Source organism: Lissotriton vulgaris, chromosome 3_1, assembly GCF_964263255.1.
Source record: "Lissotriton vulgaris chromosome 3_1, aLisVul1.2, whole genome shotgun sequence".
NCBI classification, from domain to species: Eukaryota; Metazoa; Chordata; class Amphibia; order Caudata; family Salamandridae; genus Lissotriton; species Lissotriton vulgaris.
This window is the reverse complement of record NC_141689.1, coordinates 843,553,289-843,579,645: the sequence shown is the minus strand read 5'-3', so window position 1 is coordinate 843,579,645 and position 26,357 is coordinate 843,553,289. Positions and strand designations below refer to the sequence as shown.

General features: G+C 42.8%; 1 protein-coding gene across 1 annotated transcript in view; it reads right to left on the bottom strand.

Moving 5' to 3' along the window:
• The window catches only part of CNTNAP4 (contactin associated protein family member 4), a 1,879,337-nt gene that overhangs the window by 810,284 nt on the left and 1,042,696 nt on the right, over positions 1–26,357 (bottom strand). Inside the window, exon 6 of the mRNA XM_086961154.1 lies at positions 24,665–24,849. Coding sequence (XP_086817280.1) covers positions 24,665–24,849 — 185 coding nt within the window. The remainder of the gene's footprint in view (positions 1–24,664; positions 24,850–26,357) is intronic.

The window sequence follows — 26,357 nt, the reverse complement described above, 5'->3', positions numbered from 1 at the left end:
AATGTTGAATGTTAGAGATGGTCGGCATCATGACCAAGGTGTGTTGACAACCTAACACGTTGATGTTTATCTTCTGCTTGGATTAATAATACTTCAATCACTAACTGTACTGGAATGCCATGGTATTCTTCACTGGAAGGAAGCTGTTTTTTGGATTTACTACATCATGTGGCAGAGCGCTGATCACAAGCACCACCGGCAATAGGACAGCCAGCAGGCAGCATATACAGAGTGGACCAGCAACTAAGGGATTTATGACTCTTCCGCATTTCGAGGCCCATCAAGGTCTTTAAATGAACAATACTAATGAATGGGCAACCATCAAGGGAGAAACAATCGTGACACCCCCCTCAAGGCCCCGAAGGCATTGCGTACCCATTTGAGTAGCCCGTTCGAGGGCGGTCAATTTTAAATAAAAGTGGGTGTGTCTAAAAATCACGAATTTCCTGTTGCACCTCTGCTGAGGGCAGAAGCGCAGAAACTGGTCAGGCTGTAATCAACGACACAATGACTATATTTGTATACCTATTTTTTTAATTTTTACAATTTTCCTCTATGTTTATACAAATCTTCTCATTATATATTTAAAAACAAACTTATTCATTCATATCAATATTTATATAATGCTTGGACTAAGGAGCCTTGGGGGATAGCAGCATAATATCTCGGGCCAGTGCCCAAATCTGATACTTGACAGATACATCAATCATATAAGAGGGAATGCTTGTGGCTTCATCTAGGAATCATATGGTTGAAAGGATGGCTAACACCTCAAAAACTATTATTTTTTAAACTATATTCTCCAAAGATGTAATGATAAATAATTTGATGATACCTTGGACATAAAACAATTCTACTATATATAATATATCTATGATATTCTTTTTGAAGATGTCCATGTCACAATTCCTTGTAAACATCATGTTTCTATGTACATATGTACTAATGTCATAGATAACCATAAAGTGCAATGCTTAACCAGACAGTCACATGTTGACATTTCATAAAACACTCACATTTATATTATCAGAGGCTAAAAGAAGAAAGAAAATATGTGAGTCTCAATAACCATGAATCAGCCCAGATGGAAGTCCAACTCCTCATCCATGTTCAGCATCTCAAATTCATTATCCTGTTACCTCCTCTTATACTCGGGTGCATTGTATCCACCACAAAGAAATTCAGCAACCCTTAATGCTTATCATAAAAATGTCTAGCTACAGAGTAGGGGAAATCATGATTCCAAATGGCCAGCTGATGTTCTAATAGTCGCTTTTTTAATCGAAAAAATGTGCTTCCTACGTACATCAGTGGACAGGGGTAGCTTAGCACAGAAACACAGTAATCCTTATTACAATTATAAAACCCATAGACTTTCCTTTTCTGTCCGTCTGAGGACTGGAACACTGAAACATTTCTCACCATTCTACAGCCTTTACAATGATTGCATTTGAAAAGCCCCTTAGTCGTGGATAACCAGGTGTTGGGTTTACGGCAACTTGTGAAATACCTATGTGTTATGCCTTTTCAATACGAATCTGGGGGTGCCATTGGTAGATCTTTTCCAATAGTTGTGTCACATCTCACTACCTGCCAGTGTTTTCTCATGATTTGATACACTTTGGGAACATTGAGTAAAAACATGTAATAAATATTGCTGGCACATTTTACTTGTTGGATCTGGTATTGGGGTAGATTAACTGGTTTCTGTTGATATTTTTGAATTTCAATTTCTACAGATCCTTTTAAGTCTCAATGTTTCCCCATAAGGAATGCTTTCTTTCAGATGTCTCGGATGCTGACTATTAAAGTGCAGAGTATTATTCCCAGCTGTCGTTTTGCGTTGCACTGTGGTACTAATTTTACCATCCTTCACTTGCAACAGAATATTTAAGAAAGTGATCTCACCAGAACTCGCAGCACACTTCATCATTGGGTTCCCAGTTGGGTAGCCGATTGCTACCCAACTGTGCTGCGACACCTGATTACAGTAGAGCTGTTTTTTGTTTTTTGTGTGATAATATAGTGGTGATGTTAAAAATTACCTCTGGGAAACCACTGAGGAAGCATGACACCAACTAGCTTGGTGTGTGAAGGTTCTTTTAAACTATTCCTGTGGTGTCAGACACTACTTGGTTAACTAGTCACTCTCTAGTGGCCCGTCTTTGTTGGTTATTTGATTACTATTTTGGGACACAGACGGCCCATGTACCATCCTGACTCTCTTGTTTCTTTTTAGAAGAATTAGGATTCACCTGGAAGGGGGCCCCCTGACCACCACCCCTTCCAGTAAAGAGCTGGTTAGAACCTCTTAAAGTGAAAGAAGGTGTATACTTCCTTCTTGATCCAAAACTGCTATCTCTATAATAACAAACATTGGAGTCATCAATTTTCAGTCCTCCTGCAAATTCTTAAGATCCTCCAGTGACGACCAAAGAGTGTTGCTGCTATAACTGGTAGACGTATAAGCAAGGAGTTTTGTATTGCATCTCATTTCCATTAACTTATCAAATTGTGACTTTTATTTGCGACAGACGAATCAGTGGCCACACCATTGGCATATAAGGAATCAAAAGAAAGTTCCAACATGAAGCATGCTTGTTGTACCATCATGGAAAGCACCGATGTGAAGCATATTCCAATCTGCTTATGCTCTGCCACAATATAAATATCCCTCATAGGAGATTAAATGGTGTAATTAGCATATGTACTAGCCCTAATAGCAAAATGTGATGGAGAGTAAGAACATTGCACTGCAGCTTCTACATTTTTATCTACTGCATCCGTGAAAGAAGCATCCCCAGGAAAAATCATGCCTTGCAAAGAAAGGGCAACTATCAAAGAATCCACATTAACAGAAGTAGACAATCCTTCATCAAAGACCAGCAACGGATATCGTTTAGGTAGGATTCTAGGAAAAGTATGCCTCTCAAATTCTTTCCATTAATGAGAGAGAACTTTATGAATAGGCCCAAGAAGTGGAAGACTTTCAGGCTTTTTTGTTTGATATTGCACAAAACAAGCCTTGCCCTCAGTTTGAGTAGTTAACTCTGCAAGTCATAAGTTGGTTATTGAGTGCTGGAGTACTTAAGACAAATCATAATAATGGATAAAGTGCCTCCTCTCCTCTGTCTCTCCATGGTTTCCCATATCAGTATCATGCCATAAAGGATACTTTATGGCATCTTGAAGGGCTCTCTCTCATCAGGAAAGCAGCCACTATCACCTGCTCCATGATCTGCTGAATTACCTAAAAGACATTTGCTACATGTTCTTCTTCATGTCTCTCCTTCCTAGAACACTCTTGGTTGCTTCATACCAATGGTTAAGTTACAATATTTTCCAAAGTCTGCAGAGAAGTATCCCAGAACTGTGTTGATGACAATCGCACGCCAGCTCAAGCAGTACAGGCAACAAAACTTTTTCAGCATAGCTGCCAACACACGAGCTCCCTTTGCCATGTCAAGTAGTTCTCACTTTGAACGGTTGCCAAGGTAAAAAGTACTGTATCAAACTGTAATCGTGCAGGTCTGCCTCAATGCTGAAGATCATTCTGATGCACATTCAGTAACCAAATGCCCTGAATGACATTTTGAAAGAGGGAAAGCTGGGACCACTGGTGAAGGACCTGAAAAGCTAACCCCACCAAGCATGTTTAATGTCAGAGTTCAGGACCCAATAAATCAATGCTAGTAAAATATGCAATATTAAACTATATAAACTGCTAACCTAGGTCCTAAGACACAGAAATCACTAAAAAGGAGACAAAGAACAGAACATCATTACTCAGTCACATAATTATAGATGTAACTCTATATCTTTGGACAGAACAAAAAACAGCATGTGATGGGGTTGTTTCCTCCTTTTCTAGAGAATAAGGAATCTGGCAGGAGACAGGAGGCAATGTTGGATGTATAGGATGTTTAATCCTTGATAGTTAAACAACATCATTGTGGTGGAGCAAATTCTCATGGGATTGTAAGAAATGCTTACACATTCCACAATATATGGATAGTAAAAAAATCATTGCTTTCCACAAAACAATCTGAGCCACAGTCTTGAACTGTCGTTTTTAATGTTTATTCCAACTTTATCTAGTATTACCAACATTGTCAAAAATAACTTGTTGTGTGTTTACATTTTAAACTTCATTTTCCATCTTGGATTTACAAAAATAAGAAATTGGACGGATCACTTTCGACGGAGCACCAATTCTGCAGGATGTGGACTTTATTTAGAGAATTCATTTGTATTTTTTGGGATGTCCTTTATCTCACGAAAACAAGTTCTTATTCCTTTTTGCATATTCTTACTAGCGCACACGGCTGGGATAAAATTATAATCTAATGTCTGTGAAATTCGCTGCACCTGTCAGTGTCAGCAGTCACGTCTGCCGTGTGAACTGTAATGAGATTAGAAAGCTTAATTTTCTCAGGAGTCTTAGAGCCTCAGGCTCCCTTTGTAGCAAAACTCAATCGAGCTATAGCGTTAAAACGTGAGTGTAACCAAATGTCGAAGTGTGAAAGGTGAAAGGTTCGCTTCATACAACTACAGAAAAACAGAATAGATCACAAGAGACAATTCTGAATTTCAGGTGAGAATATCACAAAGCTTTATGTTGCAAAATAGCCTACATGCTGTCGAATTAGAAAAAATGCAGAATATCCCGTCATCTCTCTTTCGTTTTATGCACATTACTGTGCATATTGTGAATGTGTTCCGAAGCTACTGCACATTTTTGTACTCTGTGGACCAAGTTTATTAACAATTTGCACAGCTGAATAGTCGCTTTTTCAGAGTGTTAAATTAGGATTTACTATCCAGTTTTCTAATATGTGTTGTATTGTAAAATAACTGTAAAGTAAGGCAATGTAAATCTTTACATTACTTTGAGTTACTTTGCGTCAAGTCCTATGTGTGGTTCCTATTGAACAACATGGTTTTTGATGCAAAGCCTTACCTACTAACATTTGCAGAGAGGGCTTTGGGCCCACAATTAACACATTTTTAAGGCAAACAGAAAGTCAGAAAATGTTGTATTTTCCTCCAAACGTTGACAAACGTGCAGGTATGAAGCACTGAACATCTCACATTTAAAGTAACACACGTTTTTATGTTAGTGTAAGCATAGCAGTCTTTACCGAAAGGGTTGTTTACCAGTACAAAACCTACGGTAGACTCAAGCACATGCCGTTGCATTGTGGTGCCAAGGTGTGTATTTGGCACTAGGAAGCCAGAAAGTCTGCCAATTCTTTTAAAGTGAACATCAGGGCCAAATCTTAGTAAATATAACACTGTCATGAACTCTCCCTTTCTCGCAATGCAGAGTGGCAAGTTTGATAGCTATGCTTTGTTAGATGAAAAAATAGTAAATGTGTCCCTCTGCTCATATGAAACTGAATGGAAGCTCAGAGGACATGCAGTGACATACTATTTAATCCCAGAGGTAGACCACTTACTGGCAATTCTGGCAACAGTGTCATATTATAGAATTCTTACAAAAGAGGGTTAACTATCAAATTTACACTAACCTTTCAAACCAAATTGAAATTGTGATGTGCCTATGATGTTTACCTATCAACATGATTTGTTTTTACCCTATGCTGTATCCACCCCCACATCTTCTTCATACTGTCCCTTCTAGTGCAAGACTCTCATGCTTGTCAGTGGATTTTGTGAAGGCAGTGTGGAATTAGTTTGACAAATGTAATGTGCTAACATGAATAGGTTTTTATTGTGGAAATTGAGTTATTTACTTCTTACAGCGCTGTGCAGGGTCTCAGGATAGTTTCCCAAGAGAAATAACGAGGCTTACTTCCCCAGAATGACAATCAGAATAAGGAATGGATAATAAAAAAGGTTATAAAATGCATTAAATCCAATTCTTTTTTTTGTATTTGTTTATTGTTTTCAATCACAGCCATACATACATGATTGGGCGACATGGTCAAGATAGCCAATATACCAATGAGCAGACATTAATTTTCAGTACATACTAAACATTCCCCTCACGTTCCGCTTGTCTATCCATCTCTATTTCAGAAGTAGGAGACACACAGGGATCTCCTCTGTATGTATTCCAATGTGACCACTTCCTATCCCATTTCTTGGGGCACCCGTGAGCCTTAAAAACCCCGGTCTCTGCCAGAATGCATCTATCCATTTCGTTAGCCCACAGGGTGACTAACGGCGGGTTCACTCCTCCCAATCCTCTGGCCAGCTCTCTTTTCACCAACGTGTAGCCCAATGTTGCAAATTGCTGTTCAATTTCCGTGAGGTCAGTCACCTCCCATATATTCAACAATCCCAGTTGTGGTAACAGTACTATGTCTTTTCCCAGGGCAGTTTGCATGTGCTCTGAGGCCCCTTCACATAGGGCACATATCTTTGGACAACTCTAAAGGGAATGATAAAATGCGGCTTGTTGTCTACATCCCTTCATGCACAGATCGTCAGGTCTGGCCCTATTCTCACCAGAACTTTCCCTGTGATGTATGATCGGTGGAGTATCCTAAGCTGAATCAGTCTGAATCTCTGTGTAATGGCTGCTTCTCGAGGGGAAATGAGAGCCGTCTCGTCATCTATGGGACCTAAGTCATCATGCCACCACTCTCTGAGCTTTGGAAAAGTGTCTAGTAGGTTATTGCTCAACTTCTTATACGTTAGAGATATTGCCTTTGAATTAGGAGGCCCGTCTAGTAGACGGTCCTCCAGTGGGGACAATTCTGGTATATCCCTGAAAGACGGAAACGCCACTTTCAACGCATGTCTAATCTGCAAATATCTATACATTTCTTCCAGCGCCAGATGGTATTGTTTATGGAGGTCATCGAAATTAAGTAGTGCTCCCTTCTGAACCAAGTATTTCACCGCTGACAGCCCAATGAGGTCCACTTATAAAACCCAGACTGGTAGCACAGCAAGCCCAACTTCTGAGTGAACCACAGCGGTGTGGCCTGCGAGAGGACGCCCTTCCATCCCAACCGGGAATTAACTATACACCAAATTTCCAGTGTGTGTTTGGTAGGTCCAAAGAACCTCCCTCTATTCTTCCTATCAGCAGTGTAGAGGGCCCCCAAATATCCTTAACGATCAGTTTGATAACTATAAAGAGCATATGCTGGGTCGTCCGGGGGGGTGATACATCCAGTGATTAACAGTCACTAATTGCGCCGCCCAATAGTAACGCTGTAGGTCAGGGAGTACTATGCCTCCGACGTACCATCCTTTTATCAGTTTCTGCAGTGCGATCCTGGTGGCCCTCCCATCGCACAGTAGCAAACGAATCTCACCTTCAACAGCTCTAAAATACGAGGTTCGTACTCTAAGTGGGCATTTATGTAGTACATAAAGAAAACGAGGGAGGGCCAGCATTTTAAAGAGCGCAGCCCGCCCCAACAGTGTTACAGGTAGAGACCTCCAATGATTCACATCCGATCGTAACCTAGCAAAAGGGGGGGCAAGGTTGGATCTGTAAAAATAAGCTGGGTCTGACGTGACAAAGATCCCCAGACAATGAAACCCCTTCATCGCCACCGTTATGATGCAGTCTACCGGAAGTGGAGGGACAGGGCCCCTCAACATATACAGTATGGACTTGTGTCAGTTATACGCATAACCTGAATATTTGCCAAAATTCGTGAATATGTCCAACACTACTCTGATCGATTTGTATGGGATGCTAGATATAACAGTATATCGTCTGCATACAAGGATATGCGATCCTCCACTTCAGCTGCCCAGCGCATCCCTCACACCATAATGTCCCTGCGCACCCAGGCCGTGAGAGGCTCTAACATAAGAGAGAATATCAGCTGGGAGAGCGGGCATCCCTGCCTAGTACCCCTTCGTAACTTGAAGGTCTGGGAGGTATAGCTGTTGACTCGCACCTGTCCCAGCACACTGGTATAAAGAAGCTTTACCCAGGCTATGAAATTAGAACCCAGTCCCACCTTTTTAAGGACCTCAAACATATGCGGCCATTCTGTAGAATCAAAAGCCATTGAGGGGTCGAGAGATAGCACCGCTGCATCCTCCTCAATATATTTCCTAGAAGCCATCAGTTTGTGTAGACGCCGTATATTAAGGGCCGTATTCCTGCCAGGCATAAATCCAGATTGATCCAGGTGGGCTAGTAAAGTGATAACTGACACCAATCTATTCACCAAGATTTTTGCCAACACCTTTGCCTCCACGTTAATCAGTGAAATTGGCCTATAGGAGCCACAGTTATCCACCGGTTTACCCTGCTTGTGGATAACCACAATGGTGGCTAGTCGCTGATCCTCTGGTAGCCTGCCCACTTCCAGACTTTCTTCATACATGGCTCTCAGGTGTGGCATGGTCAGAGAGGCAGTGGCTTTCAAAAACTCTACTGGAATGCCTTTAGGACCCATGGCCTTTCCGGACTAGATCTGTCCCAAGGCCTTGCGTATTTCATCATTCGAAAGGTCTGCTTCCAAGGTCTCTCGAGGCGTGGCACATCACTGTCCTGGAGGAGCTGACGGGAGTCCTCAGCCGTGTAATGTGTAGAGGGAGAGTACACCCTCTCGAAATGATCAACGAAATCCTCCGCTATCTCTTCTGGATGCATCAACATTTCCCCACCCCCCGTTGTCGTCAATCTGTGTACCCATCTGGATGCCTGCTCTCGTCTTTCCAACCATGCCAATGTCTTGCCAGCCCTATGCCCTAGTTCATGAAGTTTATGCTGGGCGGCACAGTATTTAGCCACCATGCATTCCCTGGTTTCTATCCTGTATTTATCCTGTTCAGTAGAAATCTATGATTCGTGCCTGGTGAGGGATTGGCTATGTGTTCCCGCTCCAATGCGAGGAGGTCGGACTCCACCTGGCAAAGAAGTTCACGTTTTTGGGTGATATATCCCGTCTTCGAGGACAAAGCTTGCCACTTGAGAACTACCATGTAGGCTTTCCAGATTGTTTGTGCGGAGTCCACTGAGCCAATGTTTTCAGTAAAATAGTTCTCTGATTGTGTGCGGAGTTCCTCCCTTATATCTGGTATGTATAGGAGCCCCAGGTTGAGAACAATAGTGGTGCGTGCCTGTCGTTCCCAATGCGTACATTTTATGTATGTATGTATGTATTTGAGCTTATATAGCGCACAGCTACCCACAAAGGGTTTCCCGGCGCTTGCTTAGGGAACCCGTCCTGGTATTCCCCTGTGAGATAACCCCGGCAGGGTATCCACAAGGTGAAAGCCAGGCATCCCGCCGCGAGGGGCCGTTGTGGAGATTAAGCAAGCTATTGCCCAGAGTCGCAGAGTGTGAACCCGTGAGTTGAGAAGGCACCGGAGCGAGAATTATCGAGTCCGTGGAATTTTTGAGCCCAAGACCCGCCGAGGCGGGGAATTGAACCCTGGTCCTTGGCTGATCTCAGCTTCCTGGTCTGCTGCCTCTAACCCCTGAGCCACACTTCTCCACAACCAGACCGGAGAATGATCTGATATGCCTATGGGTAAAACTTTATACTGGGCGAAGTTACCTATCGACGACAGGTGTGTGAGGAAGTAGTCAATATGTGATAAACTACGGTGGATATTAGAGAAGCACGTGAATAATTTATCAGTTGGTTGAAGCGCACAACCTACATCTGTCAAACCCAGTGCCGTCGCGAAATCAGCCATTAGGTCGTTAGCTTTCTCTATAGACTTTGGTGGGTGGCGATCGACAGTGTTATCGAATGTCATGTTATAGTCTCCCCCCATGATTAGTGTGCCGTCCCAGAGTCCCGTCAGCCTATTTCTCAGGTCCTCAAATGCTACCTTACCCAGAGCGGGAGGTAAATATACTGAAAGTATATTGATGTCCCTTCCATACCACTGGGCCTCTGCCCCTGCGAAGTGGCCGCCCGTATCTGTCCATGTCTTATGAACAATATTGCCGTCCCCCTCGAGCCTGTGGTATAGTCCGAATGTACTAGAAATTTGTACCCCCACCTAGTGAGGGCCTTGGATTTCTGGCCTACGAGATCCATTTCTTGCAGCAGGACTAAATCAGGTGAGTGTCTTTTTAGGTACTGTTGCACAATCCCTCCTTTAATCTTATCGCCAACACCATTAACATTCCAGGTCATTATAGAGAGTGCTTGATCCCTATCCCTCTCCCATAGCTATGCATCACACAATTCCCCAAAATTCAGATTGTCGCAATTGGAGAAGAAACTTGAATCCACCCATTTAACAGTTGTCGTCCAGTGTTCGATATGGCTACTCTATGCTTCTGAATCACAGTGTCACAGTTCTTACCAATAAAACAATCAAGAAACTTCCCCAATGTCCTGGCCCACTGGTTCTCTCCCCGCCCTCGGTCCATAGAGCAATGTACCGTCAAACACCCCCCTATCCCCTATCCCTCAACATCCGCCCCCTCCCTGCCCCCCTGCCCATGGATTTAGAACTACCCACTCCTGAACATGGCAGAGTGCCTCTCTCCCCCCCAAAAATGCTAGAAATGCATGGGGTAATCAACTCACATCCCCGCCTGCACGAATCACAATTTACTAATACTTTAGCCATTCACAGTTCATGTCATACGGTCCCGTACATCTCACTCCATTTGAACCTATCTAACTGAACTCTCACACTAGGTCCTCATTTGAAAGTCTTGCACTGATGGGTATAGCAACCACCTCCCCCAGTCCCCCCTACTTGCGCTTTCAGTTGGGCACCGGCTCTCCATCAGTAAAGCCAAGGGTCATCACTCCTGCTCCTTCGACAGTCCCTCCTCCTCCGCCAGGCCACTCTTTGCAGCATCCAAACGGATACCTCTGTGCCGGTTAGGCCCACCAGAACGATGTCGACTTTGGCTCCCCACCATACTCCAGCCTTCCATCCAGTCCCAGACTGCCTCCGGCAAGTCAAAAAACCCACGATTTGCCATCCGACTCTACCCTCAGCCTTGCAGGAAAAAGCATTGCGTACTTTACCTCCCGGTCTCGTAGTTCCCTCTTCACCACTTGAAAGCTGCGACGTTGGACCTGGACCTTGGCCGTGAAATCAGGAAAGAAAGCCACCTCATAGTTATCTATTTTTAGCGGGAGGTTGGATCTCGCTGTCTGCAGGATAATGTCCCTGTCACGATAGTTGAACACTCGAGCAATTAATAGCCGCCATAACATCATGTAGGGTTGGCCCCGGTCCTTGTTTAGAGGCAGCTGCCCCACCATCTTTCACCGACTGCAGTGAATCACCTTTCTCTCCTGCTTTGGACCACGCAAATTTGGCCAGTTGTTTTTGGGCATTTGCCTTGGGTCCCTTCCCTCCTGTTGCCATGGAAGCGTGTTAGTAGAATGTCCCCCAGGTGAGGAAACGGGTCAGCCCCAGGAAATCAGCCACTAAGCTTTGGTGAGAGTGACTAAGTTTGTGTGTAGCACTACTGGAGACGCCATATGGGTTGCGCGGCCCCAAAAACACAGAGCATTCAGGCTGGACTTTCGCACTTGGCGCAACTGTTTTCCATATGGTGTAGTTGCCTGTGCCAGTTCCTATCGGGGGCGCCTCCACACTTTATCTGTGTCTCTATATTATAGTATTTCCTTCGGGACTGGAGCTTTCAGCACCTCTATCCGACAGATCAGCCCGGGGTTAGACCGCCCCTAGGGCCCCAGTTTCAGCCCCCGCAGCTCCAGCCTGTCCGTGATCAATTTGGGAAAGGACCAAGATTCACTGCGCCCCCCCTCAGAGTCAATCGTGCAATATATGTGTTACCAGTATTGTGGCCTCGCAGGAGATTGCAGTGACCCACTGCACCAGCAAAGTCCATATGTAGGGAGTCAACCGGTCCAGTCACCTCGAGCCTCAAGCTTCCCTCGTTTCCCTCAACAGTCTCCTCTTGTGCAGGCTGTACGCCTGGTGAATGCCTTATAGTCACTGCTATGAAGTGCTGATGACCTAATCCATGGGTGAGACCGCTTCCACAAGGCCCACTTCAGACAGAAAATATGGTCAGCAGGCCACCCAATCCATTCCCTGTACCATCTAGCAGGCCGTATCCTCAATTTTCAGTGCCCCTGCCCTGGTGCCTGTGAATATGTGTACATCCGTACAGGCCACAGGCCGGGCCTCAATTCAGCCTGCCACGCCTATCTCTGCGTCCGGTGAGTCTCAGCGCTCTCCTTCTCTGTGAGCCGCTGACCACAGCTGCAGTGGCTAGGAGCATCTACGTCGTCCAGCCGGGGTCTGCACAACACAGCGGAACCCGCCTGGCACACCAATCGGGCCACCGCTCTCCTTTTTCTTCCGGACCGCAGAGACTACAGCGCGACAATAGTTCCAGGCCCCAAATCTGGAGCCTCTGTTAGTCCCAGGTCCCACCCGGCCTCACCACCACTGGCTTCAGTGTAGGTCATTGTCTACTACAGTCGGTTCGAGGGCTAAAATACTCCAAATAGAAAATTAATCCTTAATGGTTCAGCACCCCATAAATACCAAAGAATATAGCTATATTTAAATGAGAGTTCAGCACAATTCTCATTTTATTCCACACAGACAATGCTTATATTTAATAATTCATAATTCACAGTATGCTTTCGATGTATATAGAGGAAAGCCTTGCAAGAGTAGCCAACTCATTTCATCCTACATGGATTACTCCAAGGCTCTTATCTTGATTACTTTGTGTTTGAAAGAACTATGCCTTTACATGTGTCACATGAGATGTTCCCATTTTCTTTTCTTATTTTCTATTATTTATTAGAAGACACAGTTAGCTGAGTCCTCTAGTTTTGTGTTAAGTCACGCAAGACCCCAGTCAACCAGCAACCTAATTTCTTACTCCCAGTCTGGCCTTTTAGTCTACCAAATCTAGGTCTTTTAAATATACTTTTAACATTGCAATTATGGCCTAAAAAATCCTCACAAGAAAAATGCTTTCGAGTAAAAAAAAAGTCAGGACTGGCTTAAAGTGTCTCATTTGGAATTTGAGTACAAGGTAATTCAAATCCTCACCACACAAAAAAAACTTGCATACAGTATAAAATGGGGAGAAGGTATTTCCCCCATAAAAGTGCATTGAAGTTGAGGAGGTTTTAAGATAGAGAAAGCTAAAACAATATCATTTTTATTGTAAAGACTGTGAAGTTTCCCACCAATGTAGCCACATCAAGCTAAGTACAAAAAAAATGTATGTTCTTTTGATGTTTTACATTTCAATTGAAATACGCAGCTAATTTAAAGATGCATTCTCTGTAACTATATTTAAATATTTCACTACTGCAAATGAAATGGCATGTTGTCAAACAAATCTAAGAGAATTGAAGGAATTCAGATATGGATCTTAGAGGAGAAGCTGTGGAGCTGCAATAAAGCAGGGCTTCCACACAGTACTGTAAATGAAAAGAGAAACTAAATGGCCCTATCTTCAATAGAGGTACATTTTCAGCACAATACGTCTTTATTCTGTATGACACTAACTATACACACAGGCTCAGGAATGGGGAAAGATATGTTTAATGTGTTTACCCACTTGCTGCCCTTCAGAATCATCTGAGGTTTTGAACCCGTGGAAAAGTTGTCGGGCTGTGTGTCAATATGTATAAGACCTGCTTGAAACATCCAAAATGTACTTTAAACATGGCCATGCTAGTTAAAAAGGTTCAAATACCCCTGACTGGCTTGAAGTCATCTCCTGACAGGCATCGGTGAGTGCCAGAGGCCCTTAGATGTCCAACAGACACACCTTGGGAGTCCGACAACATTTTACAGCACTCAGAGACCATTAGATTGTGCGCCGACAACCCAGAAGACATTCAAAGGTATCCTAGCCCTGCCTTAGAGGTAATTTTCCTGCTTTCTGACACCCCTGCAATGTCTAACGCCTCCCCAGCTCACCCTCAGATACTCTGGATCAGTTCTGAGAGATCATCAGTATAACCTCAAATAACTAAAGACTAAGCCATCATTTAATCTCTCATATTTGCCTAGCACATGTATTACCCAGCCATCAACCACCCATTCACAAATCACCTTAAACACTGGATGTCCTTCAGAGGCAAAGGAGTCTGCTTTCAGACATTCTTAGTAAGCTGTCAGAAACCTCTGCCAGCTATTAGACACCATCAATCTCCAGGAAGACACACAATAACTCAATCAGAACTCCCCAGCTTGCCCTCACAGACTTCCAGAGGGCTCTCAGTCTCATACATGCCAACGCTGCCAGTTCAGACAGAGGCCAGATGTCAGAGCTTACCTTTATGGACAATTAGTTGTTCTTTGAAGACTATCAGTCACTTTTGGGTCACCTACATCTGGTTCTTTTACACCAGTTTGACAGGCCGCCTTACGCTCGGGGACATCTGGTCCTCAACAGGCCAAAATTACCTGGTCTTCATTGACTTGAGGCAAGTTTCCCCCTTTACTTACTCCTGTGGTAGTGTGGACCTTCAAGTGGGAAGACTTTTCATCGGCAAAGCAAAGCCTGTTGCAGGGATTCTGCTCAGAAACCGAACTATGCTTGGGACCATAGAACATCCATGCCTAGGGACTGATTCACCCTTCCTAGTCAGCCACTATGGTTCAGAATCTGACTAGTTTATAGGGTCTCAATTGCCCTCCTAACTTTCCCAGAGAGACAAGTGATATTAGGGATCGTGATAAAAGGCCATCTCCTTTCATTCTTTCACTCGTACTTGTCCACAATTAATGGAAAAGAGACATGAAAGAAGTTTACAATATTTATTGAAACTATTGCTCTCTAATATGAAATAACTGGGCCACAATTAGAAATCATATGAAGGTCAGCAATGGCATTAGTATGATTAACAGGCCATACACAATAAAAAACCCTGTCATATTAGATGACAGATTGGCCCAGGCCCTCCCCCAGTTTTGAAGCAAATGGTTATGGGCCATATGTAGGTGACCAAATACCGGTCGGTAATGGCCGATTTCGGCCGTTACCGACCGGTATTTGTAGTTTCAGAAAATTACCGATTCTGTATATTTACAGAATCGGTAAATTTACCGAATCTGTAAATTACCGAACCGGTAAATGTACAGAATCGGTAATATGGGATGTAGGTGGCACTGGAAGCAGTGCCACAGGCCCTAAGGAATTTGTTATTTACCATGAAATACAATGGCATGGTAAATAACGAATTTCTGTGCATGTACACCTGTGCCATGTGCATGTACACCTGTGCCATGTGGCACACATACATGCCCTAAGGACATGTATGTGTGTCACATGGCACACAAGCCAGAATCAGGGGTGCAACAGGGTGACAAAGTGACACCCTGTCCCCCTTGACAATTCGGTAAATTTACCGAATCGATATTTACCGATTCGGTAATTGCCATTGATTCCTATGGGCTTCGGTAATTGCCATTGATTCCTATGGGCCTGAAGGCCCATAGGAATCAATGGCAATTACCGAATCGGTAAATACCGATTCGGTAATTACCGAATCATAACGATTCGGTAATTGATACCGAATAATTACCTACATGGCATTTACCGATTTGTAAAGACCGAATCGGTAAAATTCAGTATTTACGATTCGGTAAATGCCATTTACCTACATATGGCCCTATATGTCTTATAATTCTTTTAAATATATAGTCTATTTTTATAAATTTGTGTGGGATTCCTTGAGTGTTGTCTTGATTTATTCTTCAATTCTTTTGGTGCTGTTTAAATGTTTTAAATGTGTTCCTCTGTGTAAGCCTTGCTGCTCATTGCCACAGCTATGGGTTTGACAGACTAAATCTAAGGGCCTTGAAGGTGTTGATAAGTGTATTACACTGTGAGGTATCATAACCACACCATATAATACATCCTATTTCCTCATAGTGAAGTTCACCCTCCTCATAGTCATTCTAACTTTTTTAATAACTCCCCATACTTTAGGAGTGCTGACAGATCACACTCCTTCCGCAAGCGCTCTGAGACCGAATGGTGACATATGCGCTATACAAAAATAAATACATAAACATACATAAACATAAACATTCTATTTCATACAGGAGCAAAAGCAGCTTCCAAAATATCTAATCACTACCAACAAGCTGATTTACTCTATTGAGTTTAGTCAAAACCTGGCTATTCAGGCATTTGAGTTTTGGTAAGCAAATGCTGAAGAGAAAAGTATTTGGGGAACCTAATGATTGCAAATCTAAGGGAAGAAAGCCTTATTTTGAGCCTGTAAAACACCAAACAAAACGATCTCTCTAAATAAAATTATTCAACAAACTACCGATCTGGGATTTGGAATAACGAAGGGATATAAAGAAACTTTCTATATCAAATGCCAACTTGATTATGTTGAATCTGAATCAAACATAAATATTATGATACAAAATGGAATTTATAATTAAACTCAATGCTCTATTTAAGGATTAGCCTGATGGCCTTATGTTTTTGAGACATGCATGCCGTGTTTTCTTTCCAACACTCTGGACATAAAACGAATCATCCTGACCTCTGATACACCCACATACACCTGTAGTAGTTACCACATTTAGGGGCCGATTATGATGGCGGACGGACCTGAGTCCTTCCGCCACCATAGAGAAGGAGGGACCGTCCACAGGGGCAGCGGCGGTCCCTCCATGCAGATTAGGATGTGACCGCCAGGGTGGCGGTCACATCCTCTATTTTTAACATTGCGGCGGGTGCAGCTTCAAGCTGCACCCGCCGCAATGTTAAAAATGCATGTATTACATTTACATGCACAAAGAGGCAGGCACCGTGCGGTGCCTGCCGCTTTGTGCATGTAAATGTTGGGGGGTACCATAGGTACCACCCATGTGCACCCCCCACCCCGACACCCTGGGGGCCCACAACGGGCCCCCAAAAGCCAAAGTCCACATGCTTTTCCACGGCGGAAAAGCCGCCGCGGAAAAGCATATCTCCATGCAAATCCTAATTTGGCTGACGGTGTCTTGCAGACACCGTCACCAAATAGCCCTCCCCTCCCCGCGGATCAGTGGCGGACGGACCTGCAGTCCGCCGCTGGTCCATCCGCAATCCCACCGCCATCCTAATCTGGCGGTGGGTGTTCTATGTGGCTGCAGCGGTGAATCCGCATACTCCGGGACGGCGGTGGCTTCCGCCGGCCCGGAGTAGGCGGATTCGCCGCAATCATAATGAGGCCCATAGTGTAGGTAACCTATGTCAATGATGGCTAGAACATTATAGTTTTTCAACTGTAAAGGAACACTTTTCCTTGATTAATTGAAACATGATTTTTTTCTGGCTTTTATCTGTGACCACGTTCTAAAAGAAATAAACGATTCCTTGCCACAGGAAGATAAGCCATTTAAAATTAGTTAAACAAATATCCAATGAAAGAAGCTGCAGAAAAAAAGGCAAATAGGTCAAATAGATGTAAAAAAATTTTAAAGTTAGAGACAATGGAATACACATACTTTCTAAGAGAGTGTATTCATGAAACAACATTCTGTTTTCAGCCTTAGACCTCAAAAACAGAGCCATAGGTTTGCTACAGCATGTCAGGCTCCCTTAATAGCAATAATACAATTTATTGGGATATACAAACACTTAGATCAGGTTTCGTGCCTTGGCAACTTCTCAATAAGACAGTCATGTTTGTGCCATGTAATCTCACACTCACTCAAAAACAATGGCCAAGAAAGAATCTGCGTACACACTATTGGTATTTATAACATATTGAAGATGCACCATTTACAGTCAGTGACACTCCACCTATTACCTGGTTGATATGTGCTATATTTTACTTACCCTTTACAAAGTTTAATTTTCACGACTGTTAGAAATATAAATCCATTGGCTGGTATGAAACTATGCACAATTCAAAATTGTTCCCTTCATGGAAATGTCCTTTACCCACATCTGTTTAAATGAAAATGAATATCACCCTGTGTATATTAGTAAAGCAAATTGAAGAACTCCGCTTGGACAATCCCTTCTTTGTGACACTATATCATTGCATGGAGTGTGTAGCACTTTGATGCCAGGGTTAGATTGTGTTTTATCTGTTTCCCCATTGCATCAATCCCCACACATCATGGATTCTTGAACAACAGTTTTTATTAATTTCTAACAAATGTTACTTGCTGTGGGTTGTAACACTACCAGCCATATCTGATAACAATTTCAGAAACACTACAGTGCTGGGGATGGTCCTGGTTCCCGCTTACTCAAAATGTCATTAGGATCACTCCTTGGCCTAATAAACATAAAATCTATGCATTTTGATGATCTAAACAAGCAATTGTCTGTTCTATTGCAAAAGGATGTCCTGTTGACTTTAGCAGGTACAATTCATAATCTGCAGGCAGCTAGAACAGCTTCAAAGACTCAGAGGCTGTTGCGCATGCAATACCGAACAATTTTTTTTGATATCATACAAACAATATTTAATTAGTCTTTAGTAACTGGTGTTGTACATCTTTTTCAGAACATTGAATCTAGTTTGGTGACAGCATTTAAAGCAGTATTTGGAGTTATTCTTCTTTTTTCACTTTTTGGTCATCTATCTTTTTGGACAGTTTCCAGTCCTCATACTGCTAATTTGTTGTGATATCATCATCTTTCTCCTGTTTGGAAACGGAAGTCAACAGTATGCATCCAGCTGAACAAAAATGCAGGGAGACTCTTGTACCCTGTATGTGACATGCTTGGCTAACTCAACTCAGCCAGTACTGGCTACTCACATTTTGCAAAATGGATGCTACACAAGCAAAACCTGTGTTCAGGTGCATAAGTTATCTAACTGAAATCATCTTAGACTTGCAGCTGGAACAGGCCTCAGTGGCTTATCTTGCTATGGAAACAATAGTTCCACTTCCACACGAGCACCAGAGACAAAACCGAGCTCTACATCTGTCCCTTCTAAAAGATGCTACTTATGACAGAGCAATATCACCAGTGGCACTTTTTGACACAGCTCTTGATGAGTGGCTTCACTCATTGTTATATTTTGAGCCCCTGAAGAGGAGCCGCAATTACCATTGGGTACCTCATATGAGCAACCAATTGCTGGTTGATAGAATATGCAGATTACTAACAATGAAAATTTGTTGTATGGTTTTCTTAAAGACCACACCTATACCATGTGTGCACCCAACGATGTTGACATGTCCTTCGAACTAAACTCAACATGTGAGTAGACCATCAACATGTATTCATCATATGTACCGCAAAAGCCTGTCTGAATTATAAACTGAAGAAAACATTTTCTTTATAGTACACTTATTTTAATGTTCATATATATATATATATATATATATATATATATATATATATATATATATATATATATATATATATATATATATATATATATTACCTACTGGCGATAGCCAGTAGGTATATATAGTTAGGATTTTTTCTCTATGGAACTTTTGAAAATTCTATGTCTAATAACTTTAGCGTTTGTGGACAGAATCGGCTGAATCTTTCAGGAAAATGGCACATATTGTTTCTGAGCAGCCCCTGAAAATTTGGGGGGGTTTCGTCAAGGGGGGGCCGAGAAAAAAGGGGGATCCCAAAACACGTTTTTCCCATTCATTTTTCCATCGGGCGTTTGGCCTCACTTTTAGCTCGAACGGCTGAATGGATTTGCACGAAACTTGGAAAAATTGTAGGGACTGTTAGCCCGATGTGCCTTTTCTGGGTCTCAATATATGTGCTCCAGTGGATTTTGAGAAATTAACGTTTAAAAAAACAGATATATCTGTGACAGCGTACCGGATAGCACACCAGTTCGCGTACTTTTCGCGTAACAGAGCTTTGTGAAGCGAAGCTGATTGGCTCTCCGGTGTCTGTCAACATTCTAAACAGTCCGGAGCGGCCGCCATCTTGTCTCTCAGTAGGATCGAGCGACAAGAGGAGGCCAAAATGAAGGGTGAAATGAAGGAAAGGGGGCAAGGTAGACCCCTTCTGACACCCTAGGATTGATGAGGGGTATATTAAAGTGCCCCGCGTGGCCCCAAAAAAAAAATTGCGATTTTTTGTCGTAGAGGCGCAAATCGGTACGTGAACCGGGCAGCTAACTGGGCAGCTAACCGGCAGCGTAACGGGAGTCTGAGGAGAAGCTGATTGGCTGTCAACATTGTAAACAGTCTGGAGTGGCCGCCATCTTGTCTCTCGGTAGGATCGAGAGACAAGAGGTGGTGAAAAACGAAGGGGGAAATGAAGGAAAGGGGGCAAGGTAGACCCCTCCTGACCCCCTAGGATTGATGAGGGGGATATTAAAGTGCCCCGCGGGGCAAAAAAAAAAAATGCGATTTTTCGCCGTAGAGGCGCGTCCCGGTACACGAACCGGGCAGCTAACTGGGCAGCTAACCGGCAACGTAACGGGAGTCTGAGGAGAAGCTGATTGGCTGTCAACATTGTAAACAGTCCGGAGCGGCCGCCATCTTGTCTCTCGGTAGGATCGAGAGACAAGAGGTGGTGAAAAAACGAAGTGGGAAATGAAGGAAAGGGGGCAAGGTAGACCCCTCCTGACCCCCTAGGATTGATGAGGGGGATATTAAAGTGCCCCGCGGGGCAAAAGAAAAAAAAAGAAAATTGCGATTTTTCGCGGTAGAGGCACTTCCCAGTACGCCAACCGGGCAGCTAACCGGCAGCGTAACGGGAGTCCGACATCTTGTGTTTTTGGAGCGTCCGGTTTGCGTACCGGGTAGCGTTCCGGTAAGCGTAACAAGGGGAAAACCAAGAGAAACAGTAAAATAAAATTTAAAGGAATAGATTTCCACCAAACTTGGCCAAATTGTAGGGACTGTTTGTTTGATGTGCCTTTGCAAGGCCTCAAGATATGTGCACGTGTGGATTTTGTCTAATTAAGGTTAAAAAAATATATATATATCTGAAAGCGTGCTCTGGCGCGCTTACGTTATGGGTTTTGTTTGCGCTGCAGAGACGATACGTCACGTTTATGCGACGTGTCATGAGGCGTCTCACGTGGCTACGTGATACGTCACGTAATAAAGAATATATTTTACAGCTATAGATATTAGCTTTTAAAAAACCAATGAAATTCACTGAAAAAACCATAGGTTGTAGACCATATATAGTTAGGAATTTGCATTTACAAAACCTTCAAAATTCACTGAAAAAACCATTGGTTATAGACCATATATAGTTAGGGATTAGCATTTACAAAACCTTAATTTACTCGCACAAAACCATAGAAATTTGCATATATAGTTAGTTGCAATAACTATATATCGCGCACCCGCAACCCACTGCTGATGATGTCACATATTACATCATTCATGACATGGTCAGTGACATCACTGATGACATCACTGATGACATCTCAAATGACATAAGTGATGACATCTCAAATGACATCACTGATGACATCACTGATGACATCTCAAATGACATCACTGATGAAATCACTGATAACATCTCATTTGACATTACTGATCACATCACTGAAGATATCATTCATGTGATAATTCGATGAACCTCTTCAGACTCTAATATAAACATGTAAACAGACACTCACAGACTGTCACTCATCCATGGAGTTACTCACACACCTAGTCAGTCATGCAAAGAATCAATCACACCTCCATTTCCTCAACTATACAGTTATACACACCTTACTTAATCAAACATATACTAACACATATTTACTCTCTTATACAATCACTGATACAAGTTCACAATGATCCATACAGCCACTCACACATTCACTGGATCTTATGCACAGTTATTTATATATGTCAACTCTTACATGTACTGTGTTTTACATATGTACTTACTTTGACATGTAGCACTGAGAAATCCAATCACTCACCAATACACTCATGCAGACAGTCAACCGCCCATACAGCTGTTTCCACATGCACTTTTGAACCCATACATCTAGTGAATCAACTGCTCACACATCTATGCACAGAGTCACACACCTCCCAGCCACCCCCACACACACACTCACTCTCCCATACAAATATTTGGGCAACCAATCAATAACCCATATAGTTAGTCATATAGCTACTGATCAACACATGCAGCAGTTTACAGAACTACAGAAATAATGATGCACAAATTAAGACAGTTTAGTCACTAACCCATGCACTCAGTGAGACACATTTAATCATTCCCTCATACAATCAGTCATGCACCTACTAAATCCTTCATCCAAACACTTATACATCCACTCATTCTTCAATATGTAAGACATATTTTAACTTTACAGAAACATACAGTCACTGGATGTTGTCATCAGTGATGTCATCAGTGATGTCATTTGAGATGTCATCAGTGATGTCATCAGTGATGTCACTGACCATGTCATGAATGATGTAATATGTGACATCATCAGCAGTGGGTTGCGGGTGCGCGATATATAGTTATTGCAACTAACTATATATGCGAATTTCTATGGTTTTGTGCGAGTAAATTAGGGTTTTGTAAATCCTAATCCCTAACTATATATGGTCTATAACCAATGGTTTTTTCAGTGAATTTTGAAGGTTTTGTAAATGCAAATTCCTAACTATATATGGTCAATAACCTATGGTTTTTTCAGTGAATATATATATATATATGCACAGTTTTCCACCGCCATAGCGCCACACACCTCGGGTGCCGCCTGTACACGGTGGTGAGCCGCGTTTCACCTTCAAAACATAGTCAGCGATAAATGAGTTAGAATTTAGAGTTTTTAGGCCATCACAGCAAGACAACAATTGATTTTTTAGACATCCGAATCAGACCCCTTGAAGGAAAACTGGAAACAACTGTGTTTCGCAAAGCTACTGCTGGAAATTCAGTTCTCCATGCGGAAAGCGCTCATCCAGCCGCACTGATAAGAAGTATTGAGTACTGAGTATTTTAACAAGAAAAAAATGGTTGTGAAACATCGTGAACAAGGGAGCTTGACTCCTGAAACGCGTTGATGTTAAACTCGTCGTTTTTATAAAATAAACTGAGTACGTTTTCCTACCTTGGAGTGCCGGATGATTTCCTGTTGTTTGTTGTGGGTTATCTCATATTATATATATATAAGTGAATGCAGCTTCTACTGTGCCTGACGCGTTTCAGGTTTCCCCTTTCTCAAAGGCTGCCAGGAAGATTGTACGAGGGGGTTAGGCACTTCCCCAATTAATTTCTTAGTCACGCCTCTGATTCAGCGAAATACTGGAATTGTGGGATTTCACTCTCGCAACAAGGAGACATCCATACCCGACAATAAAGGCTGGTAATTTTCCATCTGTGTTGTGTGCAACTCATTGTGGGATACCATTGTGTTTTGAAGATAAAGGCGGATGCCCTTCTGCCGAGTTTGCACCATCCCAGGATTTCAAGAGGGCCACGAGGTTGGATTTGCTACCCTCAATGTGGAACAGTGGCATGGGATGAGGATGGACACTTTTGCGGGGGCTCACTCTGGGCCTCAATTGATCGCAGTGATAAGTGCACCGTAATGAAGGAAGAATAAGCGGACACTACATTTCCCACAATTTGTCTCACGTGGAGTCAAATTCCACACCCTTGCAGTGATTGTCCTTGTGCTTTGCTGATGGTCATTGCAAAAGCGAGTTGCACCGGAAACTGTAAACGTTCAGCAATGGAAAGATTAAGAGGGCCCTGGGGAGCCCGGGGGCCTATATTTAACAAATGTTTCTTTTTTTGTTTTGCCAGAAACTTTCGCTGGAGTGTACTCAACATCTTTTAACAATTTTTTTTTTAATTATTATTTTTTTTATTTTTTTTGCCAGAAACCTTCGCCGGAGTGTACTCAATAACTTCCCAAAGTTTCATGGCGATCGGATGAATGGTGTAGTAATGCATAATGGACAAACAGACATACTTTCTTTTTTATATATATAGATTGACGCAGCGTATCAGGTCACCTTGCTGCGCTGCTCTGCATCACTGGGAAAGGGCAAGAAGGCACCCTATTTAAAACATATGGCGCCCTCCTGACTTTTCCCCCTGCAGTGGCGCACAATGGGCTGCCTAGTGCCAACGCAAGAACTCTTGCACCATGTTGCAAGAGTGCCTGCTTTGCTTGCAGGATTGTTTTTGAGCAGGAAGGAAGACCTTCCTGAACAAAAACAATCCAGAGAGGCAGTTTCCTCTGTCTATGTGTGCTGCAAAAGACAGCCAACATAGAAATAGGAAGTATTGAGGAGAAACAAAGATGTATCGCCTCATTATGCCTCTCCTGGTGTGGCATATCTTTTGGCGCATTCCCAGCTCTACAAGGTCGTGTAAATCTGGGAATGCGTAAAAAAACCTTGGGAGTTGCTTGGGAACACCCATGTAATGACTATGGAATGCCTGGCTAGCACAGAGTAATGCACCGTTGGGTTACTCCTCCATTTTGTAGCCATTCAAAGCCACGCAAAATGGTCGTTCTTGCACCACATTGCATAGTGCAGGAGCAACGAAAACTGGGGTATAAATATGGCCTTAAAAAGTTCTAACTTTCTATCTTTGCCAAATACACAGTTTTCACAGGAGAATAGAGGAAGGGCTTGACCGTAGGCAGGTATTGGTCTTCAAAGCAGCTGCCATCTTTCAGGAATCGTTATAAAGATAACTGACGCAAGCAGAAAAATGATAACATAACAATCCTGACATCAAAGTACTCAGTAAAATGCCATCGAATATTCTTTTCTGAAACGACATCATCACCCTTCGCTGGTGCTGTAACTGTTTTAACCACAGGGCTCTATATTGTAAAAGAACTATGCAAACCTCATAATCAATATCCAAATAATTGAAGTCTCCGGGAGCGAGGAAATGGTGCGTGTGCTTATCCACTGTGACGTTGAGCTGTCTGTTGAGGCGCTCGATCAGAACGGTGTGCCAGTGCTGATCGTCCAGCAGGCTGCCCAGGGTAATGTTCATCTCCGAATCGGCGGATCGATGTTTAAGATCCCCTTTAGAAAGAGAAACCAGTGCGTGATTACTGTCACTGCGAGCTGACAAATGCATATTAAACCAACTGCAGAAGCGTGCCTTCAAAAAAGAAACAATCAGACGATAATGCATGCTGCTACATTGAAGTAAGAAAACCTTTATCAGGTTTTAGATTTGTTTTTTACTTATCACTATTTTGCGCTTGAAAATGGGGACAGGCGGTGTACATACTGAGAAAATAAAGTGCATTTCAAGACTTACCCGTGCCCACCTATACCCCTCAGTGATCACCTACATAAGCAAAATTGAAAATATAAGAACGTGCAAACTACCCAGGCATAACACAACAATTAATGAGAGGCTCCACCATGCGAAATTCAATTACTTATTATTAGTTAAAAGAAATGGCACAGCATGGCGCTGCAAGCAATTTAGCTGTGCCTCTTCATTTAAAAAACTCAGGGATGTGCCGTATTTACAAAACTACGGTACACCCCTGTGCTTTCCCTTGCGCCGGAGCAAAAAATGCTACCTAGCGCCAATACAGACACCCCTGCGCCATGGTGCAAGGGTACCTGTGCTGCAGGGATGATTGTTTATCTGCAGGAAGACACAACCATTAATGACAATTTGCTCTTTGTACACATAGAAAGAGCAAAAAACGAGGAGAAATAAAAGTATTGCTCCTCGTTGCACCACTCAAATGCCTGCTTTTCACTGGCATTAGTTCTTGACACTAACTCAGACTTACACATCCTTATAAATCTGGGGCAGTGTTAAAAAGCAATGGGTGTTGCGTTGTAACGTCCACAGCAACACCCGATACATGCCCTATTGAGGCAGATATCTGCGTCAAAGGGTACGATATATACAAGGTGGCATTAAGCCACACAAAGTGGCTTAGCGCCAATTTGTAAATATGGAGCAGGGCATTGCGCCACTGAAGCGTCGGAAAAAGTGACGCTCTGGTGGCGCAATGCCCATGTAAATATGCCCGAGAGTCTAACGTCAGCACTACTCATTCTGACACTCACTTTAGGGCAATTCCCAAGGAATGGTTGAATTTGCTTACCATTAAATGTACAAATCTGTGGATGCCCTGGCCTGTAACAACCACAAAAGGATCTCTGTAAGTAAAACTTGACACATTGTTCCGTGACCCACTTAATTGCATAATACAGACACAGATATAGGGCCAAGAGATACTACACAGGATCCAAGCAGGACTGTTCCTAAGACATGGAGCAATTGACCTTTACTATAGCATTATAGCATTATCACATTAATAAGTACTTATGTCAACAGAGTGCAGAAAGGAACATATGGCCATGCTTTTTCAACTTTCAAAAGTTATTTGTTTGTCTGGCACACAAAACTGAAAAACGTAGATGTGTAGCCAGGCAGCATTATCAAAGAAATGCATTCCAGAAAATACAGTTTAAAAAGAAAAGAGTCTATTTCAAACAGGAGCAGAGGTTAAGATTGGGTAGCTCTCTTAGCCCATGTACATCCAATACATAAGCAAATG